We start from the raw sequence: 22,087 nt of genomic DNA, 5'->3' as shown, positions 1-22,087 counted from the left end.
AGACGCGGCACACAGCAACCAGCAACCCCAACCAGGAGGGAGCGAAGGCAGCTGCATCCCTGGGTAACCCAGCATGGACAATATTATGAATGACACGAGCAAGCTGCCAGCTCAGGAACTCATTACTGTCAAGGTACAACATGGCTGTCTGCCAGGCCCCCAGCTTTCACACTCGCTATGCCAGAACATCCACACACAATTTAATTGCATTATAATTTCAAAAGTGCTTTTCAAACTGGAAAAAGGCATTCACTGATTAACCAGCGAAGAGCAAAATTGTTTATGAAATTGAATACAAAAAGCTACAGAAATGTAATTGGGTCGTTCTAGCACCTAATTTTCAAGCCATTTTCCCACTTATTTAATCACGAGATACAAAAGGAACTAGTGAATTGACTTCATACTAATTAGATTACTCCCTGCGATACTCCAGGCCCATATTCCAACTGGTTGATAGCGCTGTTTTAAAATGAAAAAAAAATAAAAATGCAGCAACAGCTTGTCAGAGGCATAACGCATTTGTTTCCCATCAACCTCATCGCACAGGAGGGCCAGAACACCCAGGCCAAATTCCCTCTACCCCACCAGAAACCAACGGCTTCCCTGTAAAGGAATGAGAACTCGGTGCCAGACCTCTACAGCTGCTCCCCCTGCGGTGCCATGAAGGGTGGTGGGGCAGCCCTGTGCCTGCAGCAGCAGCAAGGTGAGAAGTTGCCCTCGTGCTGCCCACAACCCGCTCCATGCCCAGTACAATCTGCTCTGAGCTTCTCCCTCTCATTTTAAGTTTTATTAGGTACAACATATTTGATTATATAATCAAACAGAGAAGGTACATTATCAAGATACTGCAGCACTTCACAGGGCATTTCATCAGCATATCTGGGGCTGTGCCAAAATGAATTAACTTGCATTGTTTCAAGTACATATTATTGGCTGTATTTGTCTCTGAGTTTAAGCACGCACTTGCTCTTACAAAAGAAATCTGAAATCTTTCAATTATAGATTTTTTTTTTTTTTTTTTTTTTTTTTTTTTTTTTAAGGTGTGCTTTTTGAGAGCTGTTTTTTGCTGCAAGAAAGAAAGCAGAACACCCCACTCCATTCCAGGAAGTCACTGGGACTGAGCACAGGATGAGAAGTTGTTAGTGTTTATTGATGCTCTTTCACCAAAGCAGCACACAGAACTGCAGGTAGCCAAAGCAGGGCAGGATGGGGGAAGCACAGCCTAGCAGCGCAGCTCCTGGAGCAGCACCACCAGGCTCAGCCCCCCTCCGGCTCAGGCACCGCAGTGCCCCCAGCCTGACAGCACGACCGCAGCACCCAGACAGGTTGGTTTTCTGTGTGCGCTCGCTAAGCTGTACAGGCTGCTCCCACACCGCAGGGATGGAGCCTCACGCTGCCCTGCTGCCTGCATATCAGTACACAAAGAAACAGAATCAGGCAGGGAACAACAGAAACTATTTCAGGAATTGAGACAAATGCTGAAGAGGGTCAAGGGAAATACCAGCAGAAATGAGAAGCTTAGCCTCAGGTTAAAGCAATACCTCTGAGCAGTGCAGTATGACCCCTCGGGCTATAGCTCCAGGCAACACATAACATTCTTGGACAGCATTAAACCCTCAGCCGAGGCCCCATCCTGCTGCTCCTGCACTGTGTTGGTTTTTGCCTGAGCAAAGAATGCATGCTACTGTGAGAAAGTGCCTGGCTATGACAGATGCTTTGAATACATGCACCATTTGTTCCTCTGGATACACATGTAAAGAGCAAGCTCTGTGCTGAGCTATTCCTGGAAGCCCGGCCCAGCGCTGCTCAGCCAGGCAGGGGCACAGCAGAGCCAGCAGCACTGCTGCCTCCCTGCGTGGGGGTGAATCCAGCAGCCCCTGTGCCATCTCCGAGCAGAAGGAATGGGGGAAATCCCTCCTGTTCATAAGCTCAAGACTGCAGGCAAAGTGAGATAACATCAACTCCTTTGCGACATAAATGCTCATCAGAGCAAACAGGTTTAGGTTGAGAACGCACTTCAAGTAAATGATGAATAACATTAAGATAATCACTTTCTTACATATATATATTTAGAGCTCCTATACATGGGAAAAAAACTCTCAATTCAAATTATCAAAGACATTAACATGAGTTAGAAATACAGGCCAGCTTCCCCTTGACAAGGAGGACCACCCGTGGATGTGGCTAATGGGAATTGCCCCATGGCACCACAGGGCACAGCACTGCCCAGCAGCATCTGTCATCTCACCAAAGGCACTGGCACCTCTGTGGGGCAGTGATGGGCTGGGAGCTGTGCACACAAACAAAGGTGATTCTGAGTGGGTCTGTGGGGGCTTTGGAGGACTCCCATCTCAATGCTCAACTGCTTACTCTTGTGAGCACAGGCTGCCCTGTTTGTGCCTTCTCTTCTCCCCCAGCTAGATCTGTATTTAAAGAAGACTGACTGTTCTGAAAGATTCAAGGTCAGTTTGCAGGGCCTTCGCTGCAACGGCACCACACTTCTTTGAGGTGCTGTATGTACTCTTCTCTCACTGCACACAAGCTCTTCCCCAGCCAGATGGAACCTGGTGAGAGAGGAAGGCAGGGAGCAATGGAGTGCAACAAGCACCTTGTCTGAAGGAGAACAAAGGCCACGCAACAAAGTGCTCCAAAAGAATGGACAAATAAGTACAAACGTTACGTAGCACAGGCACTTCTAGAACTAGAACGAGTTCCCTGAAGCTTAAAGATCTCTTCTGCCAATTGAAACAGCCTGAGCAGAACTTGTCTCTGTAAACAGAGCTGTTACAGTAACAACTCCAGAGAGGTCAGATCACACAGGGCAAAGGCTGACAGACACTGGTAAGGCATAGCATATACACACATTTTTGATCATAGAATCACCATGGTTGGAAAAGACCACCAAGATCATCAAGTCCAACCACCAACCCATCCCCACTGCACCCACTAAAACATGGCCCTAACAAGCATATGTCCCTAATACACCAGACATACATGCCCTGCCATCTGCTCACATGAGAAATTCAAAGCCAGTCCCTGAACACGCAGAAAATCAAAGCTCAGACTCAGCACCACTGCACAGAATGCTCTGCCTACCTCCCGTCATCTCAGTTCCCATTCCACACAGACAGGATCCTCCCCATGGGGCAGTGAGCTCCAGGCATAGCAGGCACAGTCACTGTGAGCAGCACTGCATGCATCCCCACAGCCCTGACCTGACACACACCCAGAGCCATCACCTCTGCCCAACCCCATCTGTGCTATTAAACCAGGGCCACGTTCTGCTTTTTCAGCTCTCTGCCTCGCAGGAGGAGCATGATGAGCACACAACGCTTCAGCCTCGCTGGGGAAGAGGAGCTCATCTATTTGCTGGAATCATTTGTTGGTATTACCAATCTCCTCTTGAAGTGACCGCAGTAAACCTAACATATCTCAATCATTTTCTCCACCACGGGAAGCCAGGCATAAAGAAAGCCAAGAGTGTATTTTGGGAGCATGGCTGGAGAGATCCCATTGTTCTTTACTGCATCAATAAAAGCAGTTTTGCTGTTTGATAGTATAAAGTGCTCGAGAACTGGATGCAACAAAGGAGCAGAATCACCCTGGGAAAGAAAACTTTTAATAGGGACCACACAGCGCTGAGCAGCTTTGTGACACAGATCTGCTGGTAACAGAAAAACACGGCTCCGAGATGGGCACAGCACAGGCACAGGCACAGAGCCCAGGTCCCCCTGCTAATCACATCCATAATTTCAGTATGCTTTCTAACACTCGTCAGATACGATGGGAAGCTTTGCTTCCCTGGCAGCTGCTCTTCAGGAGCACATGCTGGCAGGGAAAGCAGAGAGGTGCTCCCTGCAGAGTGCTGCGCCCGGGGTGCCCATGCCTCCCCCATCCACTGCTGCACCATCTCTGACCTCCACCGGCCCAGATCCCCACATCCACACCCAGCCAACAGCCTCTGCTCATACCTGCAGCAGCACACAGCACTGCAGCCCCAGCCCAGCTGATGGAGCATGCACAGTCACGGAGACAAGGCCTGATCCTGCCATGCGGGCAGCAAGGTTCAGGTGAGAACACTTTGCTTCCTGGCCTTCAAGTTGGACAAAGAGATGGCCTTGGAAAAGAGGTGACCTTTTCCTATTGTGCCCACAGGCACTCAAGAACAAAGCTGTGGCAGATATTACCCTGCCTCAATCTCCAGCCTTTGCGTTTAAGTCCAGCCCTTGCAGGAACAATCAACCCCAGAGATAGAAGAAACAAAGTCTATGATCTTTCATAGTGTTTTTGAGAAAAACGTTATTACTGACAGTTGCAAAAATAGAATCATTTGCTACTGTGTGTAAAAGCAGCCATGTCTGCAGAGAACTGTAATGGGCTGTGGTCATCACATGCTGAGCTTTCAAGCAGTTGCTGGGGCTCACCTTAGGTATGAATCCAGTTATGGTCACCAGATTAAATTACCAAGGGTAAAGCACACAGTGCCTCCCCACCACCCCCCCAGCCTCTCTGCAAATGTTCTTTTGCTTTGGGATTTCCTCCATCAGTACACAGCTCCTCATCACACACGCCGTCTGGCAGCAGGGGAACACAGAGCTGGCAGCCCCAAATTTCTCCTCCACTGACCTACACCACTAGTCCAACTTGAAAGATAACGAGCAAACCTCTGGGGCACAGCACACACAAAAGCTGCCTGTCTTACTAACAAGGTAGGGATGGCCATTCCCACAGGACCATTGGGTGGCACTGGAGAGGTGTGGGGATGTCGAGCCTGTCCCCATCCACATGGGAGGTAGAGGACTGACCAACGTGGGGACAGAGCTGCCAGGCCCACATCTCCCTCACTCATCAGCCCTCAGTGACCTTGGGCATAACCCCACTCTATAGGACCTACATCTTGTGATGCAGAAAGGGAGAGCTGCTGTTTGTAAAACAATCGGGATGAAAGTCCCTACAGTACATATGGAGAAAGAGAAAAAAAAAAAAACAAACCAAGAAAAGCCTTGCAGCTCTGCGAGGCACAGCACAAAAGCCTTATTGCCAGTCAATGGGAACAGACTATTTATAGCTGAGGATCATTAACTGTATTAAAAAAAAGTTTGATGTTCTCTAACAATCTATGTCATTTTAAAGCGCTGGCCTTCCCCTGACGGCCGGCTGATAACTGGAGCGGCAGTGCTGAATAGAGGTAATTATACGCTGGTTCAATAGGCTGAGCCCGCAACTGCGCGGAGCCTCCTCTGAATGCAGGCATGTCCTTTCCCCAGGGCTCCTATTTAAATATTATGCCAGCTCCCACAGCCTACCGCAGGAAGAATGCTGCTATGCATACCCTCATAAAACTGCATAATTAGGAATAATGCCTTGGTTTTTAACAAAATAAATCACCACACACCAAAAGAAAGTACTAATTCCAGCCTACTGCTGGAAGATGCCAAGCAAGGGGAGCGTTCTTCTCAAGCACCAACAGCACATATTGCTGCGCTGCTGTGAGCTGGAGGGCAGGGCTGGCAGGCAGCACAGCCACCTCCTTCATGCTCCTGGCTTCTTCCTCCTTGGTTCCCCAGGCCTCCCCACTCAGGCTGCTGCCCTTTGGGTGGGTTTTCCCCTGCGCTGAGGGGTCACACCACAGACACAGACTCCATGGAGAGGTGCTGGTTCCGCCGTTACCACCCCAGCTGCACTCCTCTGAGGCTGATTAAGACATTAAGGACAAGGCCCGATTGATTCCCATCCGGCTCAAAGTTTATCAGCTTGTAAAAAACACACAGTCGAGGAAACACAGATAATGCATTGCTGATCATTATCACCAAGAATATAAAGCTTCTGTGATATGACACATCGAACATATGGTTTTAAAGACTTAATGCTTTGATCTGCTGCATGATGCCACTGTCATCTCAGTCTGGCAGGACTGACACCCACCTGACATCAGGCTTCCATCAACTGCACGGTGCACTCCTTCACCAGGCACACAAACAACACAGCCCTGCCTGGTTATGCCTCAGGCGGGCACACTGCAGACCAGCAGCTAAAATCATTTCCCTCGAAGGGCTTTGCAGCCATGGGAGCCAGTATAAAGAGAGCAATCGATCTATCAGATTACTTCAATGTCTGCTGAGCCCAGCTGAGGTTCTCTGCCCTGCAATCTGGTCTTTAAATGGGCATCACGCACTTAACCCTGAGAAGGGACTGGGGAGCCCAGCAGACACAGCAAGAGGCAGTGAGAGCCAGACACAGCAGGTTTTGCCACACTGCAAGGGCAAGGTGGTCTTTAGTCCCTCAGCTGTGACTTCCCACACCTGTACCAACCGTACCGCACCATTCTGAGCAGAGGGAACGGATCCTTTGCTTTAGATGGAAATCATCACTCTCAACTAAGCATCACACTGCTTCTCCTCTATCAAGTCTGGCACCTGCAAACTGTTAAAGCCATTTAATGAGCTCAAGGCAGCGGACAAAAGGCAAGTACATTGCTATCCACCACCTGGCACCAACAGGCAAACCCAGGTACAGAGCTGGGCCCTGCCACCAGCACACAGAGAACCTGCAGCAAGGCTGAACACAGCCAACCCTGCCATGTCCCCTGCAGTAGAGACAGCAAGCTGGTGTATGGCACCCCATTAACCAGGGGCACTCTGCCTGCAGCAGAGCATGGGGACGGGCAGAATGAGAGCACGGAGAGGAGCTGGGTGGCAGAATACCACCGGTGCTGGGTTTCTCAGCAAGGCCAGAAGCTCTAGTAACGCAATGCCAGAGCCCGCATTTGCTCCAAGAGCAGCTAGTCTAATTACCTTGCCAAGCCTCCTGTGTTGCTAAGAACCTTCCCTTCGAACTCTCGATAATAAGGGCTCTCCTTCAAAATACTCCACGCAGCCCTTGTTTCCCAAGTTGCCATAGCTACAAAGCGGTGTTTCCGTGTCCTTTCAGCCTGGTACAGCTTTATTAGCACCCGGCTCCCACGAGGGCAGCAGCCAGGCCTAATGCTGCTGATCCTCCCTGCTCTGCTCACGGCCCCGAGCTCCACATCGCTGCGGTGATGCTTTGCAGCAGATCCCCTGCATGGGCACTGAGCCCCATCCCTCACAGCCAGCCCAGGGCCACTGCTCCCCTGCACTCTGACCACGCTGTGCTCTGGAGATAACCCCAGCAGCACCCGGTTTATCTTCTGCCCACAAGCAACACAAAAGCAGGCTTTCCACCAATCAGTCATGAAAACTTCCAATAGATCAGGAACAGAGATATCTGCAGCATGCTTCCAACCTGTGCAGAAGGGGCAGAGCTGCACATGGAGGTTTCAGCAACCAGAGGTCCTTTTCCATGCTCAGCACAAGGCTAAATACAAAAATACATTGCAGCTTTAAGTTCCATATTTTTTTTTTTTACTTCCCAAAAAACTTCCCCCTGCGGGACCAAATCTGACCTAAATCTCAAATAGCATATTTCCTACCCATTACCTGAAAGGCAGTATTTTCCTCATTTCCACCCCTGTACCAGATCTATACACAGTGGCTATCCAGGTCCTCCAGCTGGCAAGAACTCCAAACTCCCAGGAAAAAAGAGAGGAGTGCAGATGAGCACACGATCACCCCTTACTCCAGCAGCACTGACATGGCCGCCATCCCCAGCCTGGGACATTCCTGGCAGCATTAGCAATGCCCATCTCTCAGCAGGCAATTAACTGGGAGCATTCAGGATGGAGCTTCAGATGAAGAGCAAACCCTCAGCCACTAAATCCCATCCTCAAATAATGAGGCTTTATTTTCATTCCATAGCAATAACATTGCACTGCACCCTCTTCCCTTATTTTCCTCCAGGATGTACCATTAACATTAAAAAAAATAATCCAGCAACCAGCTTCCACCTCCTCTGTACTGCTCACCATTTAATTTGAGAATTAAGCTCTGCTAATGGACACAAACCACCATTCTGAGCGTACAGGCAGCGTTAATATTTGAGCAAGCCAACAACAACAACGACACAGAGGACTAATACATGCACGGTCATTCTTTCTAGCAGGAAGGATTCGGTTTTAATTTTCACAGAATATTAAAACCAATTTTAATTAGATTATAGTGGTGCCTTCTCAGTAAGTGCTTGCAAGGGGAACTCTGCTGCGCAGGAACAGGCAGAGCAATGGAGGAGCCCAGCTGTCCCAGGGAGCAGCTCATCACCGCCCTGCTCCAAGGCGGCTGTGCTTTCTCCATCATGCCCACCTCACACTTTGCAAAGAGGCTGTCAGAGGCATTTAGTCACATCATTTCTCTGGAAAATGAGAAGCGAGCCTGACAAACAGGAGTGTGAGAGAAGAGAGAAGAAACAAATCTGTCAATACGTGAAAGACATCCTGTTCCTTCCCAGTGACCCTACACACCAAGGTCTGCCGCTTCAAAGAATAAAAGGGGAACATCTCCAAGGAACAGTTTGTACATGGCTGAGACCAGCACTGCCTCTGCTGGGTTTGTCTTTAACAGACAACGAAACCACCCTTACGCTTCTGCTACAAAGGGAAACTTACAAACAAAACAAAAAAGCCAAAAAGTCTTAAACACATAAATATAAGCTCACCTTCTGTATGCCCACAGGTCAGAGCTCCAACAGCAGCAAGGAGCAGCACCACTCGAGACACAGCAGCTTGGAGGCACAGACCACCGCTCTGGGGCATCTCCTCCTGCTCTGCCCAAGGAGCACATGGACACCTCTACCTCTCCCCACGGCACCCCCACAGCTTCTGCTGAAACCCCAGAGCAGCTCAGCACACCCAGGAGCTGAGCCCAGCTGCAGCCACTTTATTTCTCCTCCGCAGAATTAAGTACACCTGGGCACTGCCCAGCACCGAGGGCTGAGCCCACCTGCAGCTGCCTGACTTCTCATCTGCAGGATTAACGACACCTGGGCACAGCCCCCAGAGCTCTGCTCACACCCAGCAGGACCAAGCACAGCTGTGAGGCAGGAACGGTTACCAAAACCCTCAGTGAACGTCTTGGCACCACAGCATGGCTGCTCCTTCCCCTCCCAGTCTTGGACAGGAGCTGCCCTGCACGTGGCACAGCACAGCAGGGAACGAGGCGCTGAAGACCATGGGCACACACCCCAGGGGTTGGATGCAGGGCACAGCTCTGTGTGCTCTACTGGGGTCGTTGCTGCAGGTCAGCCCGAACAAAGTGCACATCATCCCCTGCCACGTGCTGCTATGCTGGTGACGAGTGCCTTTTTAGAACTGTTTTCCCTTCTTTTTTATTTTTTCTCCTTCCCACTTTTTACTCAATCGGCCGCAGTGTTTACAGCTCACTACACCACAAATCCTTATTTCATGTCACCCACTGGCCCAAGCTGTCCCCACTCACTGCTTCTCCCAGACAAGTTAATAAGATGGAAGGCTCCCTGGAGGCCTCGAGCCAGCGAACATTATCACTTGGAAGCAAGGCAGAAATACTGACACATCGGAAATGACTTCAAGCCTATTAATTACCCTTTCTTCTGTGGCAGATCTTTGAGAGAGAGCCTGACAAATTGAAAGGCAGGAGAGCTCATCCTTCCTGCCCCAGAAAAGCCCCCACCCACGTCAACAAAAGCAAAACACCTCTCCACTCGAAAAAGCCGCTTTTGTTTCGCTATCAATTAATCTACTGACAATTAGCTGAAAGGGAGCCGCCCTTCCTCTCAGCTCCTGCAGGACACAGGGCAGAAACCCCACACCACAGCCAGACCTGCACCCCGCAGCACAGCCTGCCCCTCCTGCGAGGCATCCGAAACCCCCGCACAGTTGATCCTGTTCTTCAAGTATTAGATAGTAAATGCACTCCTACATGCAACGTGGCTTCTACTGTGGGCTTCCAGCAAAGTCTATTGTGGAAATAAATGATTGGATTTCTTATTCAAGAGCTTCATATTTGACAGAGTTAATTCTGATGCAAAATAGCCACACAAGTCCAGATGAAGTCACTACCTTCAGCAATGGCTTCATTTTTAAGGTTTCCACAGTTCCTGTTTTTTTATTTTAAAGGCTACAAAATAACTTGAACAAAATCTTTAAGCCATTACCTAGAAAACTATCATTAAATCATTTGTTCCTTTTTATTAGTATCATTGTAATTAAAGAGAATCGTATTTCAAAAATACATCTTCAGCAGCACTTATCACAACCCATCCCCGCAGCCTATCAATTAGTATTACAATAACCTCGCTCCCTTGTTGCCTTTGCTATTAGCATTTTGATTGAATGTCTGTTGAAAAGTGACTGGTAACAGAAGATTGTGTTCAGAAAGTAATGTTTCTTTATTCGCTTTCATTGAAGCTTGTCTAGTTGTCTCCAGTTCCTACTCAAAAGAGACAAGACAGCTCCAAAAGCAATAATTTTGATGCAGGATTATTTTTTTCTTCTCTGTGAGGTGAGGTAGATTGGGTTAGGCTGGACACAAATGCTATTAAATCACTCGACGGCAGATATGGGAGCTTCTGCTGCTGTGACCCCAGCGCACAGGGCCCACGGCGGTGCCCCAAGCACATGGGCAGGGCTGGCGAGCATCCCGCAGAGCCTCCGTTCTACCCACCATTAATAATGCATGAACTACTGGGGGAAGTTTTGGGCCATGTTTATCACTAATAGTTCCGAATGTAAAGGGCAGCAATCCATTACACGGCCCTCCACGCTTCGGGAGCACATCATGACAACTTGGGGGGAGCCGAGTTCTGCAGCCGTAATAAAGCCCTCTAACAAAGGACAGATCTGTAACAAACGTCATTAAGGAGGGGAAATGGATGCATTCAGCAAGTACCATGAATTATAAAGACAAGAGTTCATTAAATCTACTACATTAAAATAAAAATGACCTGCCACGTCAGACAGTTCTATTTACTGATATTCCCACCGCTGATGCCTTCCCACTGATAAATGACATCCAGCGGGCACAGCGCGCTCGTCACAAACATTTCAATTACCCAAACGCGCAGGAGTCTCGCAGCGGCACCGCGATGCCAATAACAACAACCTGAGCCCCAGGAGGGCTTTTCTGGCACTGGGGGCACTGGGGCCCCACAGCCAAACGCTGCTGCTGCCACCCGCCCCGGGGCAGCACCCAGACACAGCAGTGCTGAGTTCGATACAATCCCACAGGGCCACGGTGCAGAGCAGGGTGAGGAGCAGCCGTGCCACCCCTGCGTCGCTCCCGGTCGCTGTGCCCCATGCCCAGCTGAGCCCTGCTGTCAGCCCTGTGCCCAATCCCTGCGGACACCCCGTGTGCCATCAGCCCTGGCTCTGGGAAGCCTGTGCCCCCAATGACCCCCTCCCCTCGGCAGGCAGCCAAGAGCTGATAATGGTGTCAGGTAGCAATTTCATTTTTAAAACATTCTTATCAAAGACTTAAGGTGAAAGATAAGAAGAGCATAGTAAATCACCATACCCAACCACTGTCCAAACCACTGTATAGGACACGGTATTTTACAAATCAAAACAGTTAATAAAATGAAAAGTAGGAATATAAAAACAAACTGGGCCATTCTCAGGGAGAGGTTGGTGCAGGGCTGTGAAGAGCTGACAGGCTCAGTCACCCAATGCAGGGACACAGCACTGCACCCTCCTGGACACCTATTTTTCATACCACTGCCCACAGTTGCTGGGTTCTTCTACCCAAGTCACCTGACCTGGAAAGCATCTGTTGTTAATGCCACTGTTTTATTATTTATCAAATCCATTTCTTCCCCCGATGACTAATTTCCTGCTGCAGCTGCTCCCCTCTGCGCTCTGCAGCTGCTCCTGCCCTGCGCTGCCCACCTCCAAGCCCTGGCCGCGGGGACGCAGGCAGGCTGCTGCCCTGCAGGGAACCCAACAGCCGCCGTGAAGCTGTTACCACAGTCACACAGAACAGCCCCTCACCGGGCTTCTCCCTGGGGACGTGGGGGGATGGGTGCGGGCTGTACCTGGGGTTGGGGGAGGACTCTCCCAGCACGGCTGCCCGGAGCTGCGGTGCCCCATCCACAGCAGTGCCTCTGGCTGGATGCTCTGCTGGGCACATGAGCATCAGGAGGTGTTTCTAAACAGATCTCCAAATTATCACGTTAGTTTAAGGTGCTTTTCCTGGTCCAAAAACCACTATATAAATTAACAACAACAACAACAAAACCCCAGCAAAACCGCTGACCTGCAGTCTTTTGCAAGAAGCTGTTCTTCAACTTATTCTATCACACCCAGCAAAAAAACCCACCAGATGTTCATACCTCAGCTATAGGTAAAAAAAACCAACATACAGAATAAGCAGAATCACTCCTTGCCAGAATGTATTTATCAAGTTAATTAAAGAAATCTTGAGTTAAAACCTGGTGTTCTGGGAAAGACAATGGAGCACAGGTAAGAGGGCACTGATGGGGAACAGTGCAAAGCACACCAGCTCGGTCAGTGACAGCCCTGCATCCCAGCACCCATGGCAGTGATATAACAGCCCCCAGGATGCTAACAGAGGAGCACTGATGAGGTGGGATGCACCCATACAGGAGCTGCACTCTTTGTTTTAGGGCAACAGCTGCCTGGAAAGCAGCACTGCTTAGGGGCAACGCAGAGCTTCTGGTGCCACCAGCACTGTTTGTGTCACCCTGACTGCTGGATTCCAGGACCTGAGGAGGTGTTACCTGTTTCATTAGATCTCTGGGAGCTCTGAGCTGAGCCCTTCTGCAAAGAAAAGCAGCGGCAGCACACGGGCACTGGCTGGCAGCAGGAAGGTATGGGAGGAACATGGAGCAGCATTTGTGCCCCCGCGCTGCTAGGAATGCCCCCACTGCTTTCAGAAGGCTCTGAAACCTTTATCATCACAGCAGATACAGAGCATGGATGTCACAGGAAGAAATCAGAGATCTGTGCCCCAGTGTGGACTGAGCGGCTGCACCAGAACGCTTCCAGCAATGCACTGGGAGCAGAACAGAATGCAGCAGGACGGAGCACTGCAGGGTGCCCCGTGCTCCCATCGCACATTTTGCAATAGCTGCTGCCTTCTCAAGGTCACTCCACCGATTTCAATTCTGCTCGCTGTAGTAAGACTACCCATCTATGTAAATGCTGCATTTTGTTCTCCTCCTGCTTCCGGCTTTTCTGCAATTAACATTTTCAAACAGTCCCACAAGACCGCAGCACTACCTGATAATCACGTCTGCTGCTCCATGCAGGAAGAAGGCTTCTGGTCCCACCAGCGAGCAGTCAGAGCGGGGCAGGCTCCCTTCCATGCAGAGACCATCAGCACTTCTGCTAATTTCTCTAGGCTCACACCGGCTGCCCAGCAGTGGGGAGGAAGGTGGCAAAGTGCGGAACTGCAGTCCTACTAAATGACCCCCCTGCCTTCTCAATGCTGTGAGGATGCTGCTGCCTGCTCCTGCTGCAAGCACTCATCCCATCCAGCATGCTGACGAGTAACAGAGCCATTATAATTCAAAAACTGTCTTAAATATTTGCACAATCCTCACCATCAGGTTCCTGAAGAACCTTCCAGAGATGAGAAGGGCTCCACTGATTTACTTTGCACACTCCAGCGCTACCACAGTCTAATTACACCAAGCTGTTGACAGCGCTCAGCACTGAGTGAGTGGGAGCTCCTCGAGGCAGGGACTGTGAACTGAGGCTCCATGGGATGGAAATGCCCCTGTTCCTCTGGAGGTTCTGCTGGCCCCAGCCCGGAGCTCCACCAACTCCTCCTCTGGGATGGGTGCTCCAGATCCCCTGTCCTCTGCAATATTCTTTTAAGTTGGTATTTACCTTAGAGTCTAATTGTGCAGCTGGAGACTTCCAAACTAATTGCCATGTTGGGTTTGCAACCTTTACTGCAGGTTGGTGGGACTTTTTTTTCCATTTTATTACCACATTTGTTTGTAAAATGAGAAAATAAAAATGTCATGCCATCCCCTGAGTGCTGCTAGCAAAGCCGAGCTCTCCCTCTTTCAGAATAAGCATTCACACATGTCTGTGCCTTCTGTGTGTCCCGGACAGTGCAGCTGTTGGCTCTTTCTGCTCCTCTGGATGCAGCTTCCACCACTGGTCCAAAATGGAGCAAGGAAGAACAGCAGCAGGACCCAGCTGGGCCACTGCTCTGAGCCTCAGGTGGTGCTACCCGGTGTGGGGCTGGCACAGAGCAGCAGCAGCCACCCGAGACATCCTATAATCACCTGGAGACGCGTGGCCAGCACCAATCTGCCGCTCTGACACAGAACCTCCCAGGCTGCAGGGCTGTCACTGGCTGAAATGCATTTATTCCTGCACCTCATGCAAGGTGCTCTGATGCAGCAGCAAGTGGCGCCGGCCAGGAAACCAAAGCCCAGGGCTGAGGGGCTCAAGGCTCGGTGGCCCTTCCTGCTCGCTTTGCGGCTGCTGGCACAGAAGAAACAAGTGGTGCTGGGAGCACCATGCAGGAGGCAGGGCTGGGACGCAGCGCGCAGACCCACATGGTGGGGGATGGACACGGGTGGGCTGCAGGGCCATTCCAAACCCACAGGCTGCAGCCCGGCTCCTGCATCCCACCCGGTGTGGGTCTGACCTCGGGATGGGAGGCAGAGAGCTGGGAGCGCTCTGCTTCAGCCTTGCTGTCATTAATATGGTTTATGACATGAATATTTATAAGTGAGGATGTGATATTAAAAGCGTACACACATGAAATATTAATATGGCACATGTCATAACTGCAAACCCAACAGATAGGTGTGAATGATGGCACTGTAGCTCAGCCATCACCACTTCCACTGATAGGTCTGTAAATGGTAAATAATATTAACTAATTAATCTTCACAGCCCTCCTTGGAAGTTTTGAAGCAAGTATTTGCTTACAAACCATGTGCAGCTCCTCTCCCCAGCCCGCTGGGTGGGCAGCAGACCGACACGGAGCCGCTGCTCCTCACAGCACCGCCCCAGGTTGGGCTCTGCTGCTGGGAACGCTGTGCTCTGCACAGCCGTGCTCTCCAGAGGCTCATTTACGAAGCGATAGAAGCGACAAGGGAATAAAAGCCATCCTCATCCAGCAAAGCGCTAACAATAATGCTGCCTCCATTTATATCTTATGTCACACCTTTCATCCGAAGCTCTTACAGCACTCACTGCACTCAACAAATGCCAGCCCCGTGCGGATGCTTTTCCAAAGGCCCCGGGTCAGAGCCAGGAGGAGCTTCCCTGCAGCCCCCTCCTTCCAAAGGCTGCAGGCTCCATCCCAGATCCCCAGGCGCGGTGCAGCAGACACAGCTGTGCTCCGGAGGACCAAAGCAGGCAATGACTTCTCTATGTTTTAAACACTCTCCTCAAAACCGCTTAGCGATGTCTTTTTAAACGCACGTGACCTTGCTCTGCTTGAGAGAGACGGCGATAAACAAATAATTGCTGTGACTCTTAATTATATTTATATCTCATCTAGAAAAATGTCAATTAGAACTTCAGAGGTCAACTGCAAAACTGAGGTTCTGGCAGTCGGGCAACGCAAAAGGCAGTTTTACTCCTGAGAAAAGCACCCTCCCTGGCAGAGCCCAGCAGCGTCCCCTCTTCCTGCAGTGAGCACAGGGGCCGCACGCCGCCCCCCTGGGCAGCAGCACTGCCATGCAGTGCAGTCACTGAGCTCTGCGCTGGGCTGGGGCGATGCTCTGAGCGCCCACACGTGGGACACCGCGCATCGCGCAGACGGCCTGACTTTAATTTTGTTTAGTTTTCAGATTAAAGAAGCCCAAATCACATGCTGTCGCTTCCCTCCTCTCTCCCCTGCCATTCCTAACCACGTGAGAGTTAATTGATATGAAAATAACTCTGGGGGCTGCACGGCTTTGGAAAACATATAGCATTACATTTAATACTAGCAATTACGACTTGGGGGATTCAATCAGTCAAAATCTTTATTTTCCTTTCTGCACAGTCAAACTATGGAAATGCTGCAGCACAGCACACAGCCCTGCAGGCAGCACGGGGTATGGGCACTGCCCACAGAGAGCACCCCAGGGCACCACCTCTCCCCATCGCCTTCTCCTGACTAGTGTCCACCTACTTGCTTAACAGCCACAGAAAGAAAAGGGAGAAAGGGGTTCCTGAGCAAATTCATTCGTCAGGAGACACTGCACCCTGCTTTCCCTTCTGCTAAGAACCAAGGGTGGGGAGGAGATGAGCCTGCTCCCGCAGCCCTTGCTCAGCAGCCAGCAGCTCCACGCAGGGCACCCCCAGGGATGTGCCCCACACCTGTCTGTGCAGTGAAGGCAGAAGGGCATCATCATCTTGCAAGGTTCCCTCCAACCCCAAAGATCAATAACTAATGCTGAACTCAAGATTTTATCTGCTCTTTGCAAGGGTAACGAAATAACACCACCCTCGCTTCTACTTTCCAATTACTGAATCCTTTCAAGACTGACCCAGTAATTTTCAGCTCTGTGAAGTTTTAGGCAGCAAAAAAAGTGATAAAAGTGATCTTCCACAGCTCTTACAGAACTTGTGTGTTTTTTCTCCCTATACAGAAATGTAGAAGTACAGTGCAGGGCGCAGAAATTCCACATTACCAACCTTACCCAGAAACAAACGGAATCATAAAAGAAGGCAATGCAGACAGCGGTCTTCTACACGTCCACCCTTTGCATCCCACTGCTGAGGAGGGGCCTCGCAGCACCAGCCTGGTCCCACCAAGGTCAGACCGCTTTTCCAACAGAGCTCCAAGCAGCGAGCGCTGCTCCCACGGCGTGCGCACAAACTGCCAGCTGCCCATCCGCGTGGCGAGGCAGATCAGCAGGAGACGCAGCAGCTCTGCCTCTCACTTCCTCCACAGACCATGAAGGAGTGATGGGGTATCAGAAAACAAAAGGACATCACAGAGGAAGCAAAGTGGTTCGCTTGATAATATTTTAAAGGGTATGAAAGTTCTGTACTCCATTGCTCCATCAGCGTTTTATTTGAGGCCTCCCAAGGCATTACTAACACTGCTCAGCACTGAGCAGTTCTGGGATTGCCTCCATCTGTGGGGGTTACATGTGAGCACGGCCACACCAACTGCTACTGGAGCACACAGGCAGCACACATGGGACAGCCTTACACCAACAAACATCCTCCATTTCCTTCCAGCAGCAGAGAGTGAATTCTAATACTTTTCCTTGCCCACGTTGATCATTCTAGGCATACACTAACTACAGTAAACCACAGCGGATATTTTATCTGCCATTTCTCTTTCCCTTGGCTAATTTGACGATACAGATTGCAACCCACAAGTGGTTTTAAGAATTGCTATTAACGCTGCTGCTCGCATGCTACTGCATTTTAAACGTGTTTCCAACACAATCAGAATGTCACAATTTGTAAAATCCAGGGTGATTTTATAAACGATCGATGCCACAGAACCCGCTCCACGATGACAGCCTGCCCGGCAGCTCATTAGCCTGATTAGTGGCAGCTACCTGCACAGGGAAGGAGAAAATGTCTGGGGAGACAGGCTCAGCTCAGACACGGGGCCAAAGACGGCTGCGCCTCCTGAGTTGTTATGCTTGCTCCTTCCTCCCTCCGCTCCATGGCAGAGGTGAAGGTCAGAGCTCAGCCGCAGTGTCCCCCTGCTGCAGGGCTGGCTCCTTCCTGCAAGAACTCGGGCTGATCCCAGCAGGGCTGCCCTTGGGCTGTGAGTGACAAGGACCGCTGCTGACCAGGAAGCTGAAGCAGCCGTGGCTGAGACAACAGCTGTGTCAATTGAGCAAGCCCCTCCGAGAGCCACTGCGCAGACATGGCCGGAGCGTGAAGGCCGCAGGACAGACCTCCAGCTGTGCACCCCTGCGGGAGCCACAAGCTGTGCTGCCTCCAAACACGCTTCGTGAGAGCAGGAGGAGGCAGCACCCATCGGTCCCACTGCAAGGGAATGGTGGCACAGTGCTCCTCATGCCCCCGGGGCTCCCCAGCTGCCAGGGCTCTGCTGGAGCTCTGCTCCTCAGTGCGAGGCGCTCACCCGGACCGCAGCATCATTTATTTCTGCTGAAAGGAAAGGCCATAAAGCTGAAATAATCCTCAGCTCATTTTCACAGAGCTGTACAAGCAATAATGAAACCTTATCTGTCCACTGAAATATGTGGATGGGATTCATTTTCTGGTGATCTTGCTCACTGTTATCGACACATGATGAGCAGCCCCAAACTTCACAACCCCAGCGAAGGGCTCGGCACCCTGATATCCTGGTCTCAACCTACTACGTTACACCCAGCTCAACCCAACAGCCACCGCCCTGGTACAGCCTCTGCACATTCTGTGACACGGGTGGATCCAGGGAGAACAGCCATGGTCCTCAAGCTTTGCAAGCCCACTTGGTCACCTTTCCCACAACTACATGTAAATGATATCATCTGAGCCAGCAGCCAGGCCGCACTGACTCTGGGCCAGGGAACATCACTTCAGGTTCCCTGAAAAGCAGCCCCAGCCAACACCCCAGTGCCACCAGCACGTCTGGATCTCAGCACTTGTGTGCCACATGGCAACACCTGGTGTGAGCCCAGCACCACTGCAGGACCCCGAGCTGTGAGCGTGGCTCTACTAGGAGCACTGCAAACAGAGGGCAGGTGGGCAGCACAGCGACCAGCACTGCAGGGATGACGTGTGTGCAGGGAACAGGAGTGCACGCAGTTCTCCCAGCAGGGTTGGGGCTGACCCTGCTCGGATGCACATCCCACGGGGTGAATAGTGGAGACACAGAGACTTTCCCTCATTCTGATGCAGCTCCCTTCCCTGTGGCACACGCTGGCGCCGGGCTTCACCACCTCTGGGGACAGCACAGAGCCTGACAGTGATCCTCCCAAACGTAAGTCATCAGGCTGACCAGAGAAATCAGCTCCAATATGAAAACCCACATGGGACGTGGCATTACATGTCACACAGCCCTTCCTCCATACACCCACAGGACACAGGAAGCTGTCTCAAACATGAGGAGTTCTGCTGATTTAGCTCCACTGCATTTAGCCACATGGTCACCACGCTGACACTGATTTTGGCTGTGCTCAGCATGCCGACTCTGTCACAAAGGTGATGGCTGAGCTGCTGCTCTCTTACCTCTATGCCTGTTGGTCGTCTTGTCAAACATAAGCATGGCGTCCTCTACCTGCAAGACACAAGGGAGAGGCGTGCTTAACACACCCAGCTGGGTTGGCAGAGGCACACAAACACAGCGGGATGATGGCGGAGGCCTCGGCTCAGGCAGTGCAGGTGCATCACATCTCCTTCCTCTGGCTCAGAGTCAGCATCGCCCCTTGGAAACCTGCTGCTTCCAACCTGTGCGCTCGCTGACATCTGATCCTAAAGCAGAAAAGCGGACGTTAGCAGTACTGACACCCTACAAAGCCCAACGTCCGGGCGGCCCTTCCAGCTCGCCATGCCCCACCTCAGCCTCTTTCCCTTTTGTAGAGATAAAGGAGGGCTGAGGAATCATGGATGCAAATCACGCCCGTGACTTCTCCAAATCAGTGCTGCTGCCTTGGCTGTGAATTGGGAGGTTTCAAGGAGCGGGAGCAGGGCAAAATCTGGTCAGCCAAGAAAGGTATTCAGAGGGTTTCAAAGGGCCCTTTGAAAAGCTGGAGGAGAGGGCAGAGGGAGGGGGAGAAAGTTTAATTCGCATCAGGCCTGGCATTTCCACTTCAGAAGAGAGATGACTGATGAAACGTACTGAAGTGCAACCAAATTGCTTTCAACTTTCATTACTATTTGCATGATTTATTCCACCTCCGTTTAATCTGTGTAGCCACACCTAACATTTTACACTTATTTTAGAAGGTTGTTGGGCTGGGATTTCTCACCACATTTTGAACTGGTGCTCAGGGGCTGTGGGTCAGTCCTGCACGCTGCAGGAAAGGTCCTGCAAGCCCTGTGAAAAGACTTCCAGGCTTCCTGCTCCTTGTTTGAAACCAGGGGCTGATGAAAACCTGCACCATTGCTAAATTGCAGGAGACATCAGGGATGGTTATCTTTTTAAGGTGTTTTTCTTCCATTTGTTTTGTTTTGTTTTTTTTTCCCCACTGATTTCTATGAGATTTTCATGTATTTACACTCAGGATTTCTATAAACCACACACCTTAGAAGAGTTCACAACATCCTACATGCTCCCCTCACCTGTGCAATGCCACCACGGACTCCTCCTCCCATCCCAGCAGCCCCTGCCTGCTCTGTGCAGATGGCAAAACACAGCTCAAGCCTTTTAACTGCTGCATTAAAACACACTCCAGGATACAGCAAAAATGCAGAGCAGCAAAACCTTTTGTTATACCAGGGTGCATTTAGCAACCTGTCTCTGGTTAACTTGCTCTTGACTTCTCCAAAGTGCTTTGCAAAATGTGTTAGCAGCAGCTAGAGACAGACAGCAGCGTGCCTCCCTAAAGCCCACCATCCATGAGACCTAACAATGCTGATGCAATGGAAATCCAAACCACACTAAGCACAAAGCCACTTGTCCTGCTGCCTCTCATCACTTGGAGGAAGAAGATTCACAGGTCTGAGCAATACTGGGATGCTGATAAGGACGGCGCTCCGCCCACCACGAGCACTGATCTCCAAGTAAGGTTACATCTATACAGCAGATCTTGTCATTCTCGCAGCTCTTGGCCCCACGGGCAGTAAGAAAATGACCCCTTGCACTCAGTGCCAGTTCTGGAGACCCAGAGACTCCTGACTGCGGCTGGGAGCTTCAGGCTGGAACCCCGGGTGGGGGAAGCAGCTCCCGCAGCCGGTGTCAGGTTTGGATAGAGAGCACCGGTAACAAGCAATAATCAGGGGGGTGTTCTTGGAGCCAGCTGGTGCCCTTCTAACAATGCCTAATTGGTTATCTTTTCTGCTTCCTAAGGTCAGAACATTTTATCTCCGTCTCTGCCCTTTTGGAGTTTACCCCACCCTGCGTTATTTTGTAGGGCAGCCATTGTAGCAGAAGAATAGGCTCTTTCCTCTATAGTCCGGTGACACAATGAGACTTCTTGAAACCTCCTGAATAGACAGAGTGCAACGGCCAAAGAAAAATTCTATTAATGCTTTGCAAAATAAAACATCTGAGAGCCGGTCAGACAAGCAGGAGAGGAAAATCAATACGCAGAGAGCAGCGCTTAGAGAAACTTTTCACCGGTTGCAAAAAGGTGGTGAGGGTACGGGAGGGAGGGGGAGAAAGAAGCTGATTAATGCAGAAAACCCATCAATGGTATGGAAATCTGGCAGAACAGCAAGAGCTGAAACTGGAAGAATTTGAATATACAAAGGGCTGAATAGAATGAGAAAACCACACTGCCTCACACGCTGCCCGTTTCTCACGGTTCTCTGTGAGTCTAACACAAGCGGCTTGTTCGAGCCCTGACCAAGGAGAAATAAGGGACGCAGTCAAGGTAACTGGCAGGAAACCCCGTAGTAAGCAAATTGATCCCTGCTGCAAGGGGAGAAAAAACACAAAGCCTGCAGATGAAACTCAAGGCGTTCGGTAGCGGTGACCCTCCTGCAGTTCACCCCTCACAACGCGGCTCCTGCGCTCGGAAGCTGCTCTGCAAGGAGAGCTCTGCCAGCCGCAGCCCAAAGCCCAAAGCCTCGCTGTGTGCCGCAGGAAGTTTTCTGCAGGGTTGAAGCGGGGCTGCAAGGCCCATCAACTCCCAGACCCGTGCTCCCCCCAGGCTCTCTCCCCCCAGGTCCAGAGTGCCGCAGGGCCGTCTGCCCCACAGCACGGGCACGGTGCTCCGAGGCAGCTCTGACCAGTGCACACTGCTATGGAGGCCGGTGTGAACGGCCGGCGTTACAGTGCTCAACTCGGAGCTGAAAGGGGCTGATGAATCCTACCTAATAACGAGCAACAAATGAGGGAGCGTTTCAGAACAGTGTCTCTGCACTTACAGCAAAGGAAAGAAAGTTGCCACCCAACGCCAGGAGCAAATGGACTCGGTGTGGATCTGAAGGACTTCTCCCCTGCACAGCACACACCATACCAACACCCAATTTAGACCAGGCTTCTTATACAAAGCCCAGGTAATGGGTTTTAGTTTGTTTAACCTTTTTTTTCCAACCTACTTGGGGCTCTGAGAACAGGAAGGGCCAGAGCATTGCTTTAATCACCGCCTGGAAGGAGGAATAAGGACTAAGAGGAGAAAAGAGAAAAAAATGGGGGAGCCA

At 50.8% G+C, this 22,087-nt stretch overlaps 1 protein-coding gene across 19 annotated transcripts in view; it reads right to left on the bottom strand.

Moving 5' to 3' along the window:
- The window catches only part of MSI2 (musashi RNA binding protein 2), a 184,636-nt gene that overhangs the window by 52,433 nt on the left and 110,116 nt on the right, over window positions 1-22,087 (bottom strand). For 16 of the 19 annotated variants that reach the window (XM_052689148.1, XM_052689143.1, XM_052689139.1 and 13 more), the window contains one exon: window positions 19,010-19,058. The exons of the other annotated variants lie outside the window; for them this stretch is intronic. In XM_052689148.1, the coding sequence (XP_052545108.1) occupies window positions 19,010-19,058 (49 nt within the window). The remainder of the gene's footprint in view (window positions 1-19,009; window positions 19,059-22,087) is intronic. 19 annotated transcript variants of the gene reach the window in all.

This window comes from Tympanuchus pallidicinctus, unplaced genomic scaffold, assembly GCF_026119805.1.
Source record: "Tympanuchus pallidicinctus isolate F22 unplaced genomic scaffold, pur_lepc_1.0 scaffold24, whole genome shotgun sequence".
In the NCBI taxonomy this organism is placed as follows: Eukaryota; Metazoa; Chordata; class Aves; order Galliformes; family Phasianidae; genus Tympanuchus; species Tympanuchus pallidicinctus.
The sequence above is the reverse complement of the archived record's forward strand: the minus strand, read 5'-3'. Positions and strand labels throughout refer to the sequence as shown.